Genomic DNA, 24,235 nt, shown 5'->3' with positions numbered 1-24,235 from the left:
TACCATTATTATTGCAAGTAAATCCCCTAGCCTAAATTATAAGTTATAATATACGATTTAAAAAAAGGTGGATAAGTGGATGTCGCTCTGCTGTACAGTAGGTTACAAGTGGGTCACTGTAATGGATGTTGTTAAATTTGAATTCAATGATATAATATCATTGTATAAGAAAAACGATTCTGAGCGAAAACGGTCAGTCAGCCTATGATATTACCAAGTATATTTGATGATATTATTGTGAATAAAGTAATTTATATATAACCTATTTACGTGGAGCCTTGTTTTCAATTTTCAATCCTTAGCCATAAAAGTTAAACATTTTATACATTTTTAGCTACAAAATAATTAATAAATTATAAATTTGATAAATGTTGTCAAAATTTGAACTATAAATGCTTATAAAAAAAAATTGTGCCTATATATTTTTAATATTTTTCAACTGCTATTAGAACGATATATCAGGAGCCTTATATTAAATTTTCACGCTTTTTTACCCAACAAAAAAAATTTTATTGATATTTATAGAAAAAAAAAATTAAAAAATTGAAAACTCACAATGTCCGTAGACCACTCAAAAAGAGTCAAAATATTTTCAAAATTTTATGGTGTACAGAAAATGCTAATATAAACATTCAGTGAAATTTTCAAGTATCTACAGTCATTATTTTTTTAATTACAATAAAATAAGAAAATTGTTACATGAGAAATCGAGTGAATATCAAATGTTGTAAAAATATAAATTTCAGACGCTCATAAAAATTTTATTTAAGTTTCTTGTAGATATTTTTTTCTTGATAAAGGTAGACAAACTTATGTGTAATCTTGTATTACATTTTCAAATCTTAGATTTAAAAAGAAAAATTTTTATGAATTCTCAACTCAAAATAATTTGCTAATTTTCGTGATTTTTCAGTATTTTGTCAAAATTTGAACTTTAAATGCTTATAAATAAAAACTGTGACTAAGGATTTTTAATTTTTTTCATCTGCCTTTGAAACAATAACCTAGGAGCCTTCTATTAAATTTTCAAGCTTTTTTACTCAACAGATAAAATTTTATTGATATTTATAGAAAAAAAAACTAAAAAAATTGAAAACTGACAATGTCCGTAAACAGCTCAAAAAGAGTCAAAATATTTTCAAAATTTTATGATGTATAGAAAATGCTAATAAAAACATTCAGTCAAAATTTCATGTCCCTACGGTCATTTGTTTTAGAGTTACACCAAAAACCAAAATCGATTTTCTCAAAAACAGATTTTGCGTAAAAATTCCCGTTTTTCCTTAATTTTTCTTTTGTTTTTCACGTCGCTTTTGAAAACTACTGGGAATTTTTACTTTTGACCCTCCAAAGTACCAACTAGATTCACTTTCCTATCAGAAAAGTTACTGTTGAAGAAAATCCAAGCACTTTTACTGTCCTAAAAGGTGATGACAGACACAAAAAAAAAAAATTTTAAAAAAGATTTAAAAAAAAAATTAAAAAAATAAAATAAAAACACACATCATTGTAAAATCAATACATTCATCGCTTCGCTCAGAATCTAAAATGTCGTTTTGCAATCGCGACATCAAAAATATTATGCGTGAAAAATTAAAATATTTTCAAAAATGTTACAACTTTATACGACATAACGAGTATAGACATACTTGAATGAATCACGTTGTAACATATACGAGTATAATAATATACCTATTCAACAAAAACAGGATGTATTTTAATCATAATTACGACGACGCCGATCATTCCTCTCCCGATTGCGGTCTGCGGGATTTGATCAATCTGAGCGACTATAATATATAATACACGATACGATTATTATTTATAATATCCCATCGTATGGACCTGTTGTTATTATTACCACCTGACTGCTTAGCAGGGTACGTTCGTCCCGAACTCAACTTCCACACATATATACATCCATTATTTATATACACCACCCTCTCGGGTCGGACTATATACCTGGTACATGACGTTTGTAATACGATACGCGTCAAAACATTGTTAGTGTATAATAATTTTTCGGTAGCTGCTGCTGCGCAGTCTTTGGAAGTATCATTTTATAATAGTACGTCATTGCTGCGTAGGAAATATTTTAGTCGGTATACCTACCTATGTCTATGAATATTGAATATATATGAATAAATATAATATTATTCAGTGCAGTAATCGGGATGGGGAGGGGGCGCTGGGGACACCGAGGGTATCCTATCTGTGAGCCCCCCCCCCCCCAATTGATAAAAAAATTCTAGCTACGGTACTGATATTATTCAAATTTAAAACTAATATCATACGCATTTGACACGAATAAAAGTGTTTTTGCGGTTCGTCGGTAAATCGCGGGAATTATATGTATATAAGTATGTATATTATATAATCGTTGTATTTCGAGTTTTCCGAGATTGCTAAATTGCTATATGTATGAGACGTATATGGTGTATGTTAATTAGTAGCCGAGCGTGCAACCAAAATGTGAAAAATAATTGTTTCAAACTTGTTTGAAAAAATTCCTCTCTGGTTCTGACTAGACTAAACATTTATTATTTGTTTATACGCGATAACTGCCAATATACAGAGCGATTGACCGAGCATGCTCACTCCCATTTATCTCTAATAATGAATCTATTCAGATTCTCATTTTTGACATTTTTGAGTTTATCTATGAAGACCGTGTTTTCAAATAATTCTTCGATGTGTGAACGATTAAAGATAAGTATGTGGCGATATAAACTAATTTTTTTCAAATTAAACACACTTTTTTCTTAGAAATTGTCAATCAGACGGCTTTTTAGAAATTGTTGATTTTGATCAAACGAGTGCAGTTTTTGGGTATAATATACAGCTCAGTGCTTCGGTATAACTCCAAGACTTATATTACATCTATTTTATATGTTTGTATAACCTTTTGTAAAGACTATTATATCATTCATATATTTACATTTTAATAACTCTGAAACTTCTTCGATTTTTAATTTAGATAGATTAAAATCTTTAAAATGTCATCCAATTAATAATTTATAGATAAAAAGGTTGTTCTCGTTTGAAAAAAATAAGTTTGTATCGCCACATGGTACTCCTTAAATTTTATAAAAATCTAAAATTTTTAAAATATGATCCTTAAGTACTCTATATTTGAAATTTCCAAAAATTAGAATTTTAAAAAAATTAATAAGGTTTAGCAAGCATATACTTGGTGAATCAGTGAATCACCCTGTATAGTGTTTTTATAAAGCATTTAGATTTCTACCTATCTATGTCATCAGCGTACAAAATATTATATACGCACGTGGTATTAATTAATTCCTAATTATCATAATATATTGATATAATTTATATACCATGTATAATATGACATTGTACACCTATACACGGAAATACGAATAGCTGTTTTAATAAATTGGATAAAAAAATATTGCGCGTTTATAATATAATATATTATTATGTTTATATACCCACCTGCCTACCACAATCGCTTGCATATTATGCACTACGACATTGGTGAGTTATGTCTTTGGGAGATTTGGCTTTGGGGACTCAAACTAAAAATTTAAGATGGGATATTTTCCATAGCTTGATGGCTGCAGAAAATATATCTACTATGGCGTACTATTCACATAAATATATATTGCCATGTTGGTATATTATATCAGTGTAGACTGTTGCGTTGAAAAAACACAGAAAACAATATAATAGGCATCGAATAATTATAAGTAGGTACTTATAATATTTCATTATACAATTATATATTACTTACGTTATATTAATTTATCTGTATAATATTAAATAAGCGTTTCTTCGATTTTTTCGTTTGGGCCACCTTCAAGTTTTAACATTATATTATTACCTATTACAATTTTATAGTATTATATACCTAGTAAAAATGAGTAAAATAGAATGTCGCACGTTCAGTGCGAAATAATTTTACAGGCAAGTAGACTTGAGCTCCCCCTCCCCTCCATGCAGGTTGACAACACTATATGGTATTACGCCTATAATACATGTGCGATAATTTCATATACCTGTGGCAGCTACCTACTTACTATCATACGCAGGGCCGAGAAAAGTGGAAAATCGTATACGTACGCCACCTGTATAGGTATAATAATATAATATAATATACCTATAGAAGCGTGTTTATATTATATTGTGTGTGGGAAATTAAACGCACCGAGTGTGAATATATCCTTTTCGGGTGTCTGCAGAGTTCTCACGGTTTTCTTGAGAGCCAGCTGTTTATAAAAAGGACTCGGACCGCGAGGACCAGCTGCGGCGAAAAGGTCCTGCGACGATGCGTAGTGTACCCGTGTACGGTGTGTGTGTGTGTGTGTGTGTGTGTGTGTGTGTGTGTGTGTGTGTGTGTGTGTGTGTGTGTGTGTGTGTGTGTGTGTGTGTGTGTGTGTGTGTGTGTGTGTGTGTGTGTGTGTGTGTGTGTGTGTGTGTAAGCCTTGGCTGCCTTATCAACCATTATCTTATCCTCACTCGTCGTCTCAGCTGCTGTTGCTGCTGCTGCTGCGTATGCCACCCCCACGCTGCGTCCTTCCCGCGTCCTACACCCTCGGAGTACCGTAGAATATAACGTCGACGCGTTTTAACCCCCCGCAGACCCACTGCACGCGCCCGTCAAATCTGGTATACCCGAGGCCGTTTGTTCTTTTGTACGCGGCGATATGTACTATAAAAAATATGAATGTATATTATATTCATATATAGGTAGAGATTGTAGGTATAAGTACCAATAAAATAATTTTACAAAATTCTGTAACGACGACGCGCTGGTTGCGTATCTCGTTGAATAAACGTATAATGTATTATAATGTAGGTACCTCTGCCTATATAATAATATTGTGTTATAATTATAATATTATAATATAGTATTAATATGTTTAGGTGCCGCCTATATCAGATAAACGCGTTCAAATTTTCCATTTTTCTTCTGATCTATAGATAACATTAATAATATTTGTGTCATAATTTCAGTGTATATTTTTTAGTTTTATTATCACACCGTCGCGTCGTTTCGTGTCAATTTCAAGGCTGCTGCGAATACTACGTGACGGCGAATTCAAAAGACAGTTAATTACGTTTTATTAGTATCCACTATAGGTTGCAAAATGAAAACGAAATTCCTCAAATTAATGTCAATTAAATTTTAATCAGACGTAGGTACTCACGCAGTGTATACGAATAATAATTGAAGAACAACCCGCCTTTGAATTACGCGAGAGTTTAATATATGAGTACTTTTACCACGTATTAGTGCAAATATTTCCATTAAAGAACAAACTTAAACTTTAATCAACTATAACAACGGAAAAAAAGTGTTTAAATATTTTACTCGCCTAAATGTATTTATGAAAATATTTAAAGTACCTAGGTATATAATATTATGATATAATATAGATAAGTTGTTATTAATATAACTATTTGGAAGTGAAGTCAAGCTTTGAGCTTTGCCAATTTTAAACTGGGTACCTTAAGTTTATCCTGCGACTCGTTCATGGACGATCACTGATAATTATATATTATAAATAATAATAATAACAGCAATATTTTTGTCGCAATAGTTTATTCTATAATACCTGCTATTACCAGAAATACCTACTTAAATGGATATTATATATTTTTATATATTTATTTTAGTTTATCGTTTTATGCTTTAATTGTTTTTATTATTATTTATATCCGCATTGTTCGAAATATCAAATATATTCAACCATCGATGCATCCGTGGTTTTAAACTCAGATACCATAATATATTTTAAATGAAATTGCATTATTATTAGTATTTAGAATAGGCAGTAGGTACCGTCAAAATAAAATTAAATACCTAATATACTTATAATTAATATAATAATATATCTAGGTATTTAATTATTAATTATATAGTTTTCGCTATACAGATACCGCTTGTTGTTGTGGCTAATATTTTTGTCCTCCTTGTTTTCAAACACAGTAATAGGGGATGGTTTCTCGTTTCAGAAGGATGTGTCCAGTGTACAATAATGTCAGTGCGATGTGTCGTCGTTTTACCCTTTACACACAGGTTCGCAGGTACATTTTAAAAATTTTCTAAACCAATATAATATGTATTTTCGGTCCATTTTGGGAATCATATTATATAGTATAACGGCCGGGAACGCGACACCTGATTTGTGTCGATAAATTTAAAGAAAAAAATACCTTTACCGTAAGGGTGGCGTTTCGTGGAATTCGGTTGACATTGACTTTAACTCGCGAGCCACAACCGTCGTGACAATGGCTCGCCATATATTATGAGGGTAAAATGTATCGTACAATTGGCATTGTATATATACCTGTTTGTACATAAATGTATTGTATAATATAATATACTTGTGCACTTGAACCCGAGTTCCTGTATCAGTTCTATGTTGTTTATTTTATTTTGATGCATTATAGTGCACTCGTGTGTTGTTCAAAAATATAAACATATAAAATTTAAAAACTGTCGAGGACATAGATATAGTTTTTGAACTCTGCACGTCTCGTATAATATAATCTATGGTTATACGTCACAATCGTTATTACTACCAAACAAATATTATTGTACATTTTAATTTGTTAGGTTAGTGTGGTTTTAAATACGAATAAACGATAACTGTCTAAACCTATATTTTGTATTCTAAATGTATATAAATATAATTACAATTTATAAACTTTAATTTAAACTGAGATTTTAAAAATAAAATGTATTTTAAATAGATACGTTTAATAATTTTACAACGTTTCAGACAAACATGTATACCATTCAACAGTACAATTTGAATTCGTCATAATAAATTCGATATGGTAGTAATGTATAGTACCTAATTCCTAGTTTTAATAGTTAGTAAAAAATATATTACTAAGGAATTAATATGTTCTATACATTAAATATTATTAATCATGATTAATATAGATGTGTGCATTATAGTATAGATTTACTGGCCGGTGCCAGTTATTATAATTTTCCGCAATCCTATAAAATTTGAAAATTACATTTTATATTTTAGTTGGCACCTTAATTATAATACTTTTCCACTAATCCACTACCCGATACCTATTTAGGAGGAGTTCATAGAGTTTATTATATCGAAAAAAATGACTTCACGGGAATATTTCTTAGGTCTTGTAGAATTGTGGGATTTTGATAACTAAATTTTCATCTGAAAGGAGAATAATTCCTACAGGCCGCATCGAACTCCCGATTTTTTATTTTATTTCTAATTACGGTATAATATATAAAAAAAAGTTTAAAATTGTGTTATTTTTGAAGACATATTATACAATTTTAGGTTAAAACAATGACAAATGGAGTTCGAGGCTGCCTGTAGAATATTACTCTCTATTAGTAAAAAAAAATGATCAAATTTTGTTGATTCTACATAACAGTATCATTATTCCCGTAGAGCATATTTTTGTGTACAAAATTACATTGGCACTGTGCTTAAACCATGCTTGAAACCGATATTTTTCACTTCATCGTATCTTATATATTTATGTATTATAGGTACACATAATTGATTACGTAGGTAGTTATTGACGATTTGTGCAGACTAAAAGTGTACATAGGTCTGAAACAAAAATTGCTGATAATTAGAAAATCGTACGATGTACTTGGAGGATAGTTATCGCTGTTGATGTATACAATAAACTGTAATTATAATATAATATAGGTACCTAATATACACAAGGGAAGATACTTCAAAATTTAAATACGACATTTGAGATAGCTGAAGAAGATTATGAAAGACGTTTTGCCATTGCTTTGGGTTTTATTGTGTGAACAAACAACTGCACTGGCGGTGACGTGAAATCAAAGACCCACCTTAAGTTATATATTGACATACTATATCGTAGCACGCTATTATACAATAGCTCAGAGCTTAGATTAGAACCTACGCCGATGAGCATGTAACGTGTTTGGTCGTATCCCCATATATAATATTATTATATTATGATACTATTTTGTTTTTGGGCATTTTACTGTGCTGTAAATTGTATTGTTACCGTATATCAGTGTAGTTATAAACGCGTGTTCTTTATTATAGCCTTTAAGTTAAATTTATATTATAATATTATAATTTTCTATTCGTTTCTACGATAATAAACAAAGCGTTAGAAATTAAATGGGTTTTCCCGTGACATTAAATAACTATTGAGCATTTTCTAACCTCTAACCTTTTTTAACCTCTCTAACGACCATCTTGATCCAATTTTCTAAAAGATAAGGTACAATATGTTGAAATCGAAGCACTCCTTCTGGTAGAAATGTTGTATACAGGATATAAGAAATAAATAAATAAACACTATTGTAAAACCACTAGCTTCCTCGCTCCGCTCAGAATCTAAAAGTAATAATTACTTTATTTATACTATTATTTTACGGTGAATACCCGAGGAAAAATTATTTTAGTTTTATCTCATATTAATTTTTATTCAAGAAGTGTTTCTCTCGTCTTTGCTGCTATTGTTATAATAATTGACTTATTTATTAATATAATAATAAATGGAAAATAAAAAAGTAATAATTACCCTGTGTTCTCAAGGAAACGGTCACTGAAAAATAATTTTTCACCCCAATTTTAACCAAAGTGCTGCAGAACAATACTGATTTTTTCAAATATTTTTCTCGGAAAACTCTTGGATCGTGGATAGACGTGTGTTATGAGATAACCGTGGACATTAATAATGCCATACTTCTATAAACACTCATAATTCATAACATTCATTATAATATTTGTAATCGTTCAAAGTATTTGCTATAGTATAAAATATAATTAAACAAAAGTAGGTACCTATACCGAATAGTAAATAAAGTGATTAGTTCTAATACATTCTAGCATTTAAACTGTATATTTATATTTATGATTTACATATATTTAAAATTAGAACAAAAGACTTATACTTAGCACATGTATACTCATAAACTACCCATGTATAATATTTTATATTATTATAAATTTTATTTTTATTTTTTCGAGTAACCTGGGAAGTATAACGAGTTCGTTTTTAAATTCTTAAACGAACGAGTTATTTTTGAAAGCGTGAACGAAGGGTTAAAACTAGTAGCAAAGGGGGGGGGGATAATGGGTGGTATAGGTGGTATAGGCTCACTTGGATATTTTAGGCCATCTGGGATCGATTATATTATTATTATTTATGACAAAATAAATAACAATATATTAATATGTTTGACTGGGATTTTAATGCCCTAAACAATTACGATTAATTATCTAAATAAATATGCAAAAATATTAAAACATGCACTTTAAAATTTCGTTTAAAAATGTATTTCGTACAGTTTGAAAAATTATAGAATAAAAATGTACGGTACAATTATTTCTGAAGACACTTTAAAATACTTAAGACACTAAAGTTGAAGTACTTAATAATATATAATATTGTTATCACCTCTTCATAGTTATTTGTATACAAATATTGAAATGTAGATATGAAAACGGTGGTCGACGAGAATTGCTATCTATACTTATAAATTATACTTTTACACGCCGTTCTACTCTATCTGCAGACAACATAATATTATGTACCTCCAACCTCTACAATATTATGCTGGTTTTTATTACGATAATAAATACTGTGCCTACTACAATTTACGTTGGCTTAAAAATAAACTCTAAAAAAGCGGGTAAGTGCACCTACGGAGTAGGTCAGCGGTGGTGGAAGTTTGTCCCTTCGGTTAGGATAGTGTATTATTACAGTATTTGATTTGAATGCAATGATTGCATTCGATAAAAAACGATTCTGAGCGGACGAAAGAAAACTTATGAATCATAAATATGTATTAATAAGTAACCATTAATTGTATGATATAATATAATATATTAATATACCTAGTGGGGATTAGGTAATTTTTAAATATTGTATCCGTTTCCATAGTATGGTGATAAATAAAGCGTTAGAAAAAAATAGGTTATTAAAATAATAAATGTTGGTGGTTTTTCCCATGACTTTAAAAAACTGTTGATAAAATCGAAAAATAATCTCTCTAAATAGCACTATCTTGATCCAATTTTCTAAAACATAAGATATACTATATGTTGAAATCGAAGCACTCCTTCTGGTCGAAATTTCGTTTACAGGATAACAAAATAAATATCATTGTAAAACCACTAGATTCCTCGCTCCACTGAGAATCTAAAACTATCTGAAAACTTGAATTTGTCAAGATGCAAAAAAAATTTAAAAAATAACATTCATATACAACATGGGTCCCCTAAAATTAATTTTCCACATATGGCGCTACGTTTTAAAATAACAGAGAGAAAATTGGCATCACACCAAAATCCCTGCACATAATAATAGTAATCATACAGTTCGTCCAAACTTTAAATACTTATAAATTACAACATCAAAAATACTACCTGTCAGAAATTTAATTTTTATAGATCGAAATACTCCGTATAATATTTAGCTATGAAATATGAAATCAAAAATGTATATTACCTATCATTCAAACGATTAAAAACCCAAAAAATAATAAAGATAATAAATAGTAAAAAATATAAATTATTTCCAAACATTTTGTTTTGTAACAACTTAAAATTACGTAGAAGAAATATTTTCAAAAACTCAAGTGTTTTCCGTTGTAATTGGTGATGTGAGTTACGCGTAAAACGGATCACCCCGCAATATAATATTATTGTGCCACGATAAGTATGGGTTGTAAATATTCATGTAAGAAAAAAAATTAATATTATATTCGCTTTATTGCTTTGACGATTAATAATATTATATTATTATAATATAATAATATATTATTTCGTTGTGGCCAAGCCAATCTTGACAACCTTATCGTTACCGTTATTCAAATTAGATGGTATTTCCGTGCACACCTCTCGACGCGTGGATTTGCATTTCCACGGTTTTGCATCGCGCCATCTAAACCCAAACCATTTCGAAACGAACTTTGCACTATTACCTGGTATACGTTCACATTGACTTTTCGACTCATTTGCATTGTGCGCGCGTAGTCGCGGCGGTTGTTGGACTGCCGACGTTTAATTATAGATCACGTGATCGATAAAAAAATCAAATCTATTGCACAGTTAATATGTTTCGTGCGCGTGATACACGTGTGCATTTGATTTTAATATTTATTTATATTGTATCTTTAACGTTTTCTTTTTTTCTCTTTTTTTTTTATCACCAAATTTTTAACATTTTTTTCTTCGCAAAATAATATTATAATACTAATAATAATAAAAAAAAATACTTCGTGGTGTTAAACATTGGAATTCGTGTGCCTTATGACGTGATTGATTGCATATCTTATAAGTTATATTAGTACTCCATATCCATATAAAAAAATATTATATATTATTATCGTGCGTTGATACATTAAATACGTATATAGAATATATATTATTTATGTTCATAATATAATATTGTACATTTTTTCAACTGCATTTTTCAGACGTTCTTTTGTCTTCACTGCGCGTGTGCTGCCTGGTGGTGGTCGTCGAGTTGGAATATAATATTATTTTTTTTCGCTTGTGTCAGGCACACCATTGTGCGTAGGACGTAGGTACAATCCTTAAACATAACATGTATATGCATAATGCATACAACTGACAAAAGTACACATATAAACTAAAACTGCAAATATAAATACAAAATAGACAAACAAATAGATACAATAAATAAACAGATCAAAACAGGGGCGCCATTTGGGGTATCGCAGGGCATACATTGGCGGCCCTATTTTTCGCCGCGTCATATTGGCCTGCCTTAATTTCATGCTGGTGCCGATGCCCGATGTAGTTAAGTTAAGTTCAGTTAAGTTGAATTAATCGAAATAATTAATAGAAGAAAAAAATATTTTATAAATAAAGGGATATACATAGATATACTTTGATATTAAAGAAATAATATAAATATTATAGAAAGAAAATGTGTATTAATGAATAATGATATTATACTTTTACCATAGTGTTATCACTTAAAATATTAATTATTTTTCATCCCTTATAGTAAGGTGAGAAATAACTCCAACATGGCTACATTTCAATTTTCATTGTTTTAACTGTGGCCTGGTAAAAAATTTGTCAGCCCTATTTTAAAACTGAAATGGCGCCCATTATGGATCAAAATAATTCAAAGTGAAATAAATGGTTACTAATTGTCGTTTTCCGGTTCATATGGTTTCAGCTCAAAAACTAGCTACATCTTTGGCGTTATGATTTGCATTTAAACATCATCTTGTGTGCATGAGTAAGGACAGATTGGGCATTGCATAATATTATGTTTCATGGATTGTTCCATCCCACATTCACAAGTTGTAGATGCTTCTCCAAGTAGTCCCCATTTCGTCATGTTATCCTTAGTGCGTCCAACTCCTGTTCTCATTCGGTTTAATGTTCTCCAGATGGGCCATTCCAATTGATCGCCTGTAAGGTCGTACAAATTCCGTGCTAAATATCGACCAAAAAAAATTGCAAAATCACAATGTGGGGGGTTAGTGAAACATACGAGGATATTTCAGTCTTCAATTAACGATAAAAATTTAAAATACAATGTTAAAGACCCGTAGACAAATTCTTGACTTGTCGTGGTATATTGTTAAAAATAACATTAATAGTAATAATAATTTATATAAAAAAATGAATAGTTTTAAATTTAAACTATTCCTATTTGGTGAATATTTTATTCTGCAAAAAAAAAATGTGTAGACCCGAGTGCCCCCCCCCCAACATAAACATAGACGGGGGCCCACCGGGAAAATTCCTTTTTTCCCTATGCGCCTATCCACCCCTGCTGGTAATGCGTATTCAGCTGTAGATAGGCATTGATCCATTGCAGTAGTTCGTAATGTGTGTGGATGGGCTCCCCGTTATAGTTTTCGTAACAGTCCGTTTCGTGACGCTATTTTTTTTTTAGCTTTTCACAGTGAGCTCGGTCCATTCCATATTATTCCATTTTAAGGACCATTCCATAAGTACCAACATCTTTAAGTTTCGTCGTTAACTTTTTTTCCACCGTTTCAAAACGTATGTCTTGCACTGCATTAGCGGTATCGTCAGCATATAACCTAACCTAACCTAATGGTTTATTGATTGGTCGTTGGTGTATATATTAAACATTGTTGGTGATAGTACACTGCCCTGTGGTAAACCATTTTTAGACTATCTCCGTCAGCTGTTTTTTTGTTGTAATTTTCAAAAAAACCACCTACTACTTAGTAAAGCTTCTACTATAATTTTACGAAACGGAAATCGTGTAATTTTTTATAACTTATACCTATGTCATTATCCTATGATTAATCGTGTCATAGCTGTTAGATCTATGAAAACTGCACCTGTTATTTTCTTTACTTCATAACCGCTTTTTATGTAATAAATAATAATATAATAATATTATATTGTTTTATGTTGACGGTGTTGTCTATATACGAATATAAATCTTTTATTAAAAATAAGACTTGGCACCTTAGCCATTGGCTGAAAATGGTTTTTTTTTTTTTTAAACAATCCTCGGCACTTTTATTATCTCATACGTATAGTGGCGCTAACAAGATTTTCAAACTGATATTTAACCAAGATTTAGAAAAATCTAGGATAAAGGTAGTATAGATACATTTGCTGGTCGCTGGTCGGATTTGTCGTGCTAGGTTCTAGTAACTACCAGTGCCGCAACAATATTGAGTGTGCAAGGTTTGCAAGGTGTGCAATGCACACAGGTCTTCAGCTCTAGAGAGCCTCAAAAAACCAAAAGCTAAAAATAAAAATTGCCTATAGCCTATTTCAAATATTAAAATGTTAAAAAACAAAAAATGTATATTGGTTTTTTTCTATACACGTCATTACATGGTATGATTTAAAAAATATTTTTACTCTTGTTGAGATATTTATAGAGAATCGAAATTTTGAATATATTTAGTTTTTTTCTGAAAATATCAATACAAATGTTTTGCCGTGTCAAACAGCTTAAAAAATGTAAAAAAAAACGTGATAAGTTATTTTAAGGGTCCCGGTGCCAGTTTTTCAAATTTTCCACAATTCTATAAAATTTGAAAATTAAATTTTATATTTTAGTTGCCACCTCAATTATAAGAATTTTCCACTAATCTACTACCCGATACCTATTTAAGGGGGTTAATAGGTTTGTATTATATCGAAAAAATGACTTTACGGGAATAACTATCAAGCTTTGTAGAATTGTCGGATTTTGATGACTATTTTTTTATCTGAAAGAAGAAGAATTTACAGCCCGCATCGATCTCTGATTTTGTATTTTATTACAAATAATTGTATTAAAAATTTTGTAAAAAAAATGGTTTTTATCTTGTATTTTTTTAGACATATTATAAAGTTTGAGAATAAAATATTGAAAAACAGAGATCAATGCGGACTGTAGAATATTCCCCACTAGTAATAAAAAAATTACTTAATAAGTAACTTACTAACCATTAGATACAGTATATATATTTTCAATGCTATAACTAGGCAATAGTATCACGGCGTCGAGATCGAGCAACTGAAGATACACCATCGCGTAGGACAATAAAACAAAATCTAACTATGTATTGTAACACAAATGCAACAAGCCACACAATTTCTCGAGTGGTCGCTTGATTTAGGGGAAGGAGGCTGGAGCCCTACTATAATAATATTGAATAAACCCCTTAAATCCCCCTTTATTTACGCCTATGTATAGTGTGTGTATAATATTATTTTGATAAAAAATTATCAGATTAAAAGATTTTGAATGACGTTGCTTATTAATTATTTCACAAGACCGGTGCATACGGTATTATCATATCTAAGGATTTCAGCTGCTTATGACATTTATTATGACATCATAATTACATGTATAATAGCGAGTCCAACAGCATATTTATTTTTTCTGTAAACACTTAGAGACAAGCAGACACGGAGTAGAGCTAATAAGATGTGTAAAATATCAGAAAATCAGAACAGATTTCAAACATCTATAAAAGTACATATAATTATTAATTTTACATAAAAATTGTATACTACAATATTATATTGATCATAAGTTATTTTTTACAAACAGTCAATCATCGTTCACAGTTAAATTGGTCATCAGTAAAATAAATTATAATCAATGTATAATCGTGTACATCAACTATTCAAAATTAGTACATTAATTTATTTGTTAACTCTTTCAATCTTACTTATAAGTAATAAAATTAACAATGCAAAAATCAAAAAGATCAACTATAGTAATTTTGATCGCAAAGTTTATAATAATTAAGATTTTTTTGGAGAGCTTTTAAAACATACATTTGTTGGAATAGGTGTCTTCTGATTTGCACGACCAGTACGTTTTGATGGGCTCACTTTTTTTGTTCTAGAACTGTCATCTTCGGACACTAAATCATTTAAATACAAGTAGATGATCAAGTATTGATAATTTGATATGATTACTGATTAGATACAATTACTTGGGAGTTTAGACACTTACCAAGACTACTGGATTTTACTGGGGTACAATTCCTACGAACTGTTCTACCTCGTTTAGTTGTTGATGTAGGTGTTTCTAAAATAAATGGTAAATTATTAAACAAATATTTTGACAAATTATAATTTGTCTTATTTACTTGGAGATGGTTTTGTAGGTGAATCATCGTGTTCAATTGTCGTTTCACTACCAGTTTCTTCGTGAACAAAACTACTCTGTAAACATTTGATTTTTGAACAAACAATTATTATATATTATTATACATACATAATGCATTTTTATTTATATTATAAAACAAATTTACCTCACTATGTGGACTTAATATAAAATCATCAATAGTTGATACATCTTCAGTCTTTTTCACTTTAGGAGAAATTTCAATTTTATTAACATCTATCTTTCGTTTCCGATCTTTTTCTTTGAATCCTTCAGCTCTTGTTTCTTCTAGTTGTCTCCTCTCTTCTTGTTTTTGACGATCTAAAGAGGTTTTTATTAGTTATTTAAAATTTACATAAAATTACTTTCTTATTCTTACATTTGCTTTCAATTTCATCATCATCTAAAAGTAACGAGACAACTTCTTTTGGTTTTAGGGTATCAGGTTTTAGATTTCCACCACTAATTACCATTCTTTGTATCTATTAACAGTTTTAGTAAAAGATTTGTTAGTAAAATTATTTATCTATTTCATAAAAAAAGTATTAATAATTGCATACTTCACTTTTTTCTTTTGCTCTTTGTAATATTCGTTCTTCAATAGAGTTCTGGGTTATTAGTCTATACACGGTAACCTAGAGTAACATAATATAACACATTTTATGTCATTATTTTTATGAGTTATTGTTATTCAATATAGACTTATGTATATGGCTAACCTGTTTAGTTTGACCAAGCCTATGAGCTCGATCCATTGCTTGTTGATCAACAGTAGGATTCCAATCACTATCATAAAATATAACAGTATCTGCAGCAGTCAAATTTATTCCAAGTCCCCCAGCTCTTGTGCTCAATAAAAATACGAAAATATCAGATCTAAAGTGACAAAAAATTGTAATCAACATAATTATTTAAATTTAAAATTTAATAAGTATTTTATACAATGTAAAGTAATTAGTAAATAGTGAGAACTTTTGCAATGGAAAAAAAACCGATACCAATAATTTATAAATTTTGCTTAGTACCTAAGTACTAAATAGTAAACAGTATTTACCGATTTTGAAAGTCAGCAACCATGTCTCTTCTTTCAGATATTTTGGATGAACCATCAAGTCTCATATACCTCAATTTTTTATACCACATATATTCCTATAAGGCACATATTTATGTATGAATAAAATAATAAACACAAATCAAATTCTTTAAATTACCTCTAAAATATCAATCATTCTTGTCATTTGTGAGTAAATTAGAACTCTATGGTTTTCTTGTTTTAATTTTGTTAGTAAGCTGTCTAATATTTTTAATTTCCCACAGTCAGTAACCAAACTTTGTTTATCTAAAATAAAATATAACAATATTTACAGTTATTGGGTTTAGAGGACTTCAATATTCATACACTACCTGGTATGCTAATGTTGGACCATCCATTTTGAGGCTTTAAAGCATTTACGCCACCTAAATTTTCACATGACCATTGATTATGACTGAAACTTGAATGGCCATTGAATATTAAGCTATAGCCTTTAGTAGAATCACAAGTTTCATGCCGTTGCCAGATATATGCAGCTGACCTACTACCAGGAACCCATAATTGACGTGCTTTTGTTGTTACTTTTGGAGAATAAAAGTATATAAATGGAGGAAGTTGTGTTGGTTTACATTCATATATTTGTGATGGTCTAGGATTGTAGTTATTCAATGATATGTTCTCAACATAAATGTTTTCCATTGTTATATTCATATCAGAATTTGCCTAAAAATGTTTAGTTTTTTAATCAAGTATTTAAATTAACTATAAAGATTTATTGATTTATACTCGTTTAAGGCGATGTAATTTATGTTCCATTGTCTCATTCATATGGTGATGCAAATGAGTTGTATGAGTGATAGTGCATGTGCTTACAATCGGAGTTATAAATTTAAACGGCTCTGGTATGCGTTGTTCAATAAATGGCCACAATATACTATTTTTGTCCCAACAATTTTTCTCGCCAATTAAGTTATCCTTTTTTTGTTGAATCAAAATATTAAGTATTCTGGAAATGAAGAAAATTATTATTTAGTGGTTAACCAACTGAAAGATGCATTACCTGTAAAATAGTCCACCATTTGTTATCTGAAAAAGTTCAGTTGCTGACATTTTCAAAAGTCTACTAAAGCAAAATACATTACATGTCTGTGATTTATCTATAAATATAAATGTATAATACATTTGCATTAAAACATGAATATTTTATATATTTAGTTTAAAAAAATGTAATATTTACCATTATTTTTAGGAAAACAGCTATGGTGGACTTGTTCCACATTATATATAAAAAATTTGTTAGCAAATAAATGTTGTTTACTTAAAAAGTTATATTTAACTGAGTTGTCAAAATAAATCATTTTAGGAACAATATATTCAGTAGGACGGAAAAAAAAAGGTGATCTAGCTTCTCGTCTTTCAAATAATTCTGGATGATTACAAACCTAGAAAAAAATTGTAACTTATACTGCTAGTGTTTTAATATTGAAATTATAAATACAAACTTTTCTGAATTGCATCACTAAGTTCATCAAATTTGATGTCACATTTGGCGAAGATTGATAAGAACCAGCTGAATGTAATAAATCTTCAATACGAATCTTTTTCCTTAAAGCTAAAAATAAACCATTAAATAATAGATTTTCACTCATTAAAAATAAATATTTTATTACCAGAATATAACATTTTTTGGCGAGAAGTAAGTGGACAGTACATCAAGATTTCAATTTTGTCAGACAACTCATTTTCAACATCCTTTTTTATTCTACGTAACATGAATGGTTTTAAAATCAAATGCAGTCTAGATAAATGTTCTAAAACAAAATGTTTAAATAAAAATCAATTATTATTAATTATTTTATCCTACAGTTGTTTAATTATTTCAGAACTATTTAATATACGAGTAGTTGTAGCACATTGAATATGTAAATGAAAATTATGTTCTTACTTTCATCGATGCCTGTTTTGTTTTCTGCATGACTCTCAATATCTTTAGAAAACCATTCAGTGAATTCGTCATGAGAATCAAACATTGTTGGCATAATAAAATGTAACAAGGCCCAAAGTTCAGCCATACTATTCTGTACTGGTGTACCAGTTAACAACAAACGATTACGGCATCTAAATGTTAACAATAGTTTCCAACGGACGCTACAACAAAAATTATATTTTTAAAAATTATTAATTTCTAATTTTAGGTAAAAAAAAACTTTAATACCTGTTGGTACTTTTGATAGCTTGGGCTTCATCGAGAACCAAATATTGCCATTTAATACGATTAAAATATTTAAAATCGCTCACAATCAATTGATAACTTGTTATAACCACATGAAAACTAGCTTCTTGTGTATGTAATCCTTTTTGGTCCCAGAATTGTCTTAAAATTTTTCTTTCCTACAGAGGTGAGTAAATAAAAATAATATAAGCAAGGTGATATAATTTGACTACAGATACTTCATTCAATTAAAATTTTAGCTATTTTTTTTCCATATAATTTGTTAAAGCTAGGGGCGGATTGATATCTAAATGCATATTATATTTACCTAATAGAAAAAACTTATAAAATCTGATAAGAAATGTTTATAGTTTAAATCATTCTAATTAAAATAATGCCAATTTAATTTCATATATTTTGAATTATTTGCAGATAAATTAATTTTAAAGCATTATTATTTCATATCAGTAAAAATACCTGTGGATTTCCCCAATACGGAACAACTTTAAAAGCAGGAACAAATCTGGCTATTTCTTGCTGCCAATTGTGAAGTGTAGACGATGGAGATACAATTAAAAAAGGACCCCACACACCTATAATACCAAAATAATAATATTTTATTTAGTTTTTTTCTTTAATATAGTTAACTCACGATATGCTTCTGCAATATGACATAAAAATGCAATAGATTGTACAGTCTTTCCTAATCCCATTTCATCTGCTAATATTCCATTTATTCCCTAAAATTAAAAATTAATATTTGGTATTGTCATTAATCAAATTATTTTTAGGAAATAATAAAAATAAATGTTACTTGGTCATAAAGATTTGCAAGCCAATTCATTCCTTTTAGTTGATAATGTTTCAAACTTCCTTGAAATATTGTTGGCTGTGGTCTTTCTTCATTAGGAGGAGGCATATTTATTTTAAAGTCAAAATCATCAAATTCATTGGATTGTCGTTCATGAGCATCCAGTGCCTTTTGAGTATTTTGTAATGCTTTATCCTTATATATTTCACTAATTGTGAACATAAATACAATTAAACTATTAATGATAAAAACATTAAAGTGACATCTTTAATATATTTTAATATATATTAAAATAAATAAAAATAATGTATTTTTCATGATAACACAATCCAATATTTATGATTATTTTATTTAATTGACTACAGTTAGTATGAGTTATAAGGTTCACCTGTTATAATTTTCAATGTGCATCAATCTAGGTATTTTTTCTTCATCTAATTGGTTTAGAATTCGAAGTTGTTCTTCCGCAGAACTTTGACCAAGCTTTTTTGACATGAAGTGCGCATACAACTCTGTTTGAGTGATCAAGAAATTTAATTTCCTTTGCTGACGTTTTGCCTAAATTTAATTTATTTTTAAAATTACAATGTAAAATTATTAAATTATGCATTAGAAATGGATAGGAGACAAATATTCAATAAATCAAAATTATATTTACTTCCATTAGCTCTACATCCATTTTCCTTTGTTCTTCTGCTTCTTTTTCTTGTTTTTTACGAGTCTCACGTTCATTACGATCATATCTTTTCCAATATGTTAACATTTCACGTGTTAAACGTTTTGCACGCCATACATTTTCTTTCATATTTTTTTGACTCTACACATACAATAATTTCAATGTTAACCCAAGAAAGTTAAAAGACTATCGGACACCTCTCATTAAATTGTTCAACATGTTAACTATCCCAAGTAGTAAGGATGATAATAAATAATTAATTACTTGAATAGCTTTTTGGCGTAGATGCTTCATACAGGACTGAGCAGTACGGCGACAAGTTATCAATATTTCTTTATGATTGTTATTTTTCATTCTATGTATCTATAAATATTTGAAAAATATATTAATATATATTTTCTATAAAAATATAATCCCATTATCTTTTACTTTTCCCATTTCTTTTTTTGCCATATGTAACCATAACTTCTTTCTTTTCATAAATATAAGTTGAGCTGTTTTTGCTTCCAAGAGTGCTTTTTTTTTTTCAAGTTTTAATGTTTTGGCAGTAGGACTCAATGACCGCGTTTTCCTTTTAGCTAGTTTTTTTTCACTGTCAGAATTCTGTAAATAGAAATTGATATATTGTATAATCAGTAATAAGTAAATATGTTATTTATTTAATATACCTTATGTTTATGTTTAACAGTAGTAGGTTTTGCCTTCTGAATAGGTTTTTTTTCAATTCTGGTTTGATATTTATCAAAATTAGACAATAAACCAGAACTGTAATACCGACACCGATTTTTCTGTAAAGAAAAATAATTAGTGATACAAAAACAAGGGGTTGACATTATTCCAAATAACAAAATACAAGTAAAAATGTTTTTCATAATCAACTTAATTAGTGGATAAATAGTATAGCAGTGAAAAGGTTTAGACTCTAAACTTTAGAGTTTCAAATTATCATCAGGTCTCACTAATTCATCTGTCCCTTTTTCTGCAGCAAACTTTTCTGATAATCACACCATTACCTGTCTAATGCAAACTACAACCAATGATCCCACTTGTTCACTCTAATTTAAGAAAATCATGTAACCTACATATATAATTAACTCGTATACTCAGTAATCATCTATTGCATATTGGGCTTTTATATATAAATAATGACAATCAAAATCCAACATTAGTAAATATAATATAAAAATAAATGAAAATTATTTTTTTTTGTCAAATCCTAATATTAAATGTAAATCGATAAGTTTGTACTAATGAAATTAATAAAAGTTTTCAATAAAAATACAAATTGACAAAGTAAATTATAAAAAATATTTGCATCAAATAATTTACATTTTTAGCAGAAAGAAATTGTTTTTGATATTTTTTTTTGTATAAGTGTAGCTGTATCATGATTTGTAGATCTTCTTCTGTTACTACATCGTCAGGATCATCTGAATCATCATTATCCACGAGAAGATTTTGTAGCCATAAACGGTCATCACCAACATTTGATAAATTGTAATAACGAGAACGGTCAGCAGCAAGTTCTAAAATTAACAATACTATTAATAATAATTAATAATAATTATTTAACTAATAAAAGTCTTTAATATGTTCAATAATTGACTTCTGTTTTATTAAATGAAAAGATCAGTGGGTTTTTTTTTCGCTAAGAAATGTATTAGGTAGTTTATAGCTTTTTTCCTTAGTGTTTAATAGGAGAGTAAAATATCTCCTATGTTAATATTTTACGGCTATGAAACATAGTGGATTTGTCTACTAACAGTACTATGCCATATCATTTAAGTCTTTAAGGGAAGAATAAACAGAAAACTTACCTTCTGATGTTTCAAGATCACTGAAATCGCCATCTAAATCTGTATCACTTGAATCCTCTCTGAAAATACAATATAAATAAGTTATTACAAGATATTAACATAAGACATTTAGATTTCATTAATCTATATTTAAATATTATGCCGGCCGCAGGATAAATTACATTTATTATGAGCTCTAACTATAAATATAACTAAAGTTGTAACAACAACACAATTTAACGCATACTACAATTCACAATACAAAGTACGAAACTGAACTAAAAAAAAATTACCCAAGAGGTGTTTTGAAAATGTTTTCCACATGGTTCAAATAGGGTTCAATATTTATAGCTTGTATAATCTGTTGGTAATGTAACGGTAAAGCTATTTCGTTGTTATTCATTTCACCATTCATTATTAAAAATTGTATTTAAAAAATCGTTTAAAATTGTTCATCAAAACTACAAACAATCATGTTCGGTTAGATTATTAAAAATTAATAATAAATATTTCAACGAAATCTAAAACTAAAAATTGATTAAAAATCTTATAACCATTGTAAAATTATTTCAAGATTATTTCACAGTTTCGCACGAGAAAACTAATCGGTTATCAGACTTATCAGTTATCAATATAAAATTAATGAAAAATGTAAACAAAATATTGACGAACAGAATACCAAACTACTGATATTATTAACAGGTTCGACAATTGAATAAATCGAAATTATTTTGCCACACATTTATCATTGTTGTGTGTTGTTGACTGCTCAAATTTTTAATTAATAATTTATTATTTATGTAATTATATTATCATTGTTGTTCACATTTATAAAAATATAGCCATATTGACATATTGTGTAAAAACACGACAGAACTTCCTAAAACCGCCACGAGAATGGTACCTACCAATTACCATGATTAACTAACTTTAATTAACTAACTTTAGTTAGTTAATCATGCGCATGATGCCTAGTACTTAGTAGGTTTAGTAGTAGACGTAGAACTCGTAGTAGGTACCATCGTCCGTCAGTGGTACTTTTGCATCGAATAAGATTCCGAAGTTGAAAATCGAAGTATTATTTCGACTACTTTTCATTTACGACACAAAAAATTAAAATGAAACTCGTCATTGTATAAAATCAATATCTTCTTCGCTTCACTCAAAATTTAAGTTTTAAAATACAAAATTTAAATTATTTTAAACTATTAAACTATGATATATTGCAGGTTAGTCAGTTATAAAAAATATATGAAAAAGTTAATCAATTCGCTTACGCATAAAAAAAAAATGATTTGTGTACAACAATTCAGAGTCCATTGCATTTTTTTAACATATTGGCATCAACAGCAGTAACATCTTTTCAATTTCCCATATTTTCTAATGAGGCTACAACATATGGAAATAACTCACCAAATCATTAACGGCGTCATACCTTTGGACCCACCTGGTTGCACCAATCGTTCTAATGATCCTGTGCTTGGTGTCAAGTCACCATTATCGATGGTTTCAAAAAGGGCATTCTTGCGTTTAGGCGTATTGTAAAAACAATACAATTTTTCAATGACCCCAAGGCAATTTCGTATTGGTTGCAAATCGCATGCGGAGGATACTGCCAAATTTAATGAATATGCTACACAGTGTACGTATAATACTTTAGGATACTTGGTTTGTATAATAGATTTTACTCCTTATTTAAATTGTCCAGACATATTCGCTGCACCTTCATAGCCTTTGCCGTACAAAAAATCACAGTTAGTTCCACTAACATTTAGACCTGAAAAAAAATTAATAAATAATTATTTACCATGATGATATTAATTTTAGTTTTTAAATCACCATTAAGAATCGCAGATGCTAAATCAACTCCTGTTAAACTATGAATTTCAACAAACTTGATAAATTCTTCGTTGATTTGTACATCATTCCCAGTTCCACTTAAATACCTTACACAAATTGTGAGTTGTTCCGATACTGAAATGTCTGTGGTTTCATCGGCCAAGATTGAGAAACATTTAGATGCATTGACTTTTTCGACAATTTTTTTTAATAATATATGTATTTATTATTTCATTTTGAATCCTAGGGCTTAAATATTTATTGCGTGTTG

General features: G+C 29.2%; 2 protein-coding genes across 2 annotated transcripts in view; one reads left to right on the top strand and one right to left on the bottom strand.

Moving 5' to 3' along the window:
- LOC132941193 (NEDD4-binding protein 2) overlaps positions 1–24,235 on the top strand; it is a 42,531-nt gene that overhangs the window by 7,771 nt on the left and 10,525 nt on the right. The window lies entirely within an intron of this gene.
- Positions 14,860–22,742, bottom strand: LOC132941479 (chromatin-remodeling ATPase INO80). The gene is made up of 28 exons (XM_061009559.1): positions 22,419–22,742; positions 22,147–22,205; positions 21,659–21,855; positions 20,998–21,117; positions 20,759–20,932; positions 20,594–20,692; positions 20,312–20,470; positions 20,042–20,211; positions 19,657–19,861; positions 19,495–19,582; positions 19,320–19,435; positions 18,846–19,021; positions 18,576–18,778; positions 18,301–18,441; positions 18,133–18,242; positions 17,868–18,072; positions 17,691–17,787; positions 17,417–17,636; positions 17,002–17,353; positions 16,809–16,936; positions 16,652–16,746; positions 16,317–16,473; positions 16,158–16,232; positions 15,977–16,079; positions 15,746–15,918; positions 15,581–15,656; positions 15,445–15,519; positions 14,860–15,352 (listed from the first exon to the last, which is right to left on the bottom strand). The coding sequence occupies exons 1-28, from the start codon at positions 22,538–22,540 to the stop codon at positions 15,231–15,233; spliced, it is 4,017 nt and encodes a 1,338-aa protein (XP_060865542.1). The 5' UTR covers positions 22,541–22,742; the 3' UTR covers positions 14,860–15,230.

The sequence above is a fragment of the Metopolophium dirhodum genome, chromosome 3, assembly GCF_019925205.1.
Source record: "Metopolophium dirhodum isolate CAU chromosome 3, ASM1992520v1, whole genome shotgun sequence".
In the NCBI taxonomy this organism is placed as follows: Eukaryota; Metazoa; Arthropoda; class Insecta; order Hemiptera; family Aphididae; genus Metopolophium; species Metopolophium dirhodum.
Note: the sequence above shows the minus strand (reverse complement) of the source record. Positions and strands in the feature narration are given on the sequence as shown.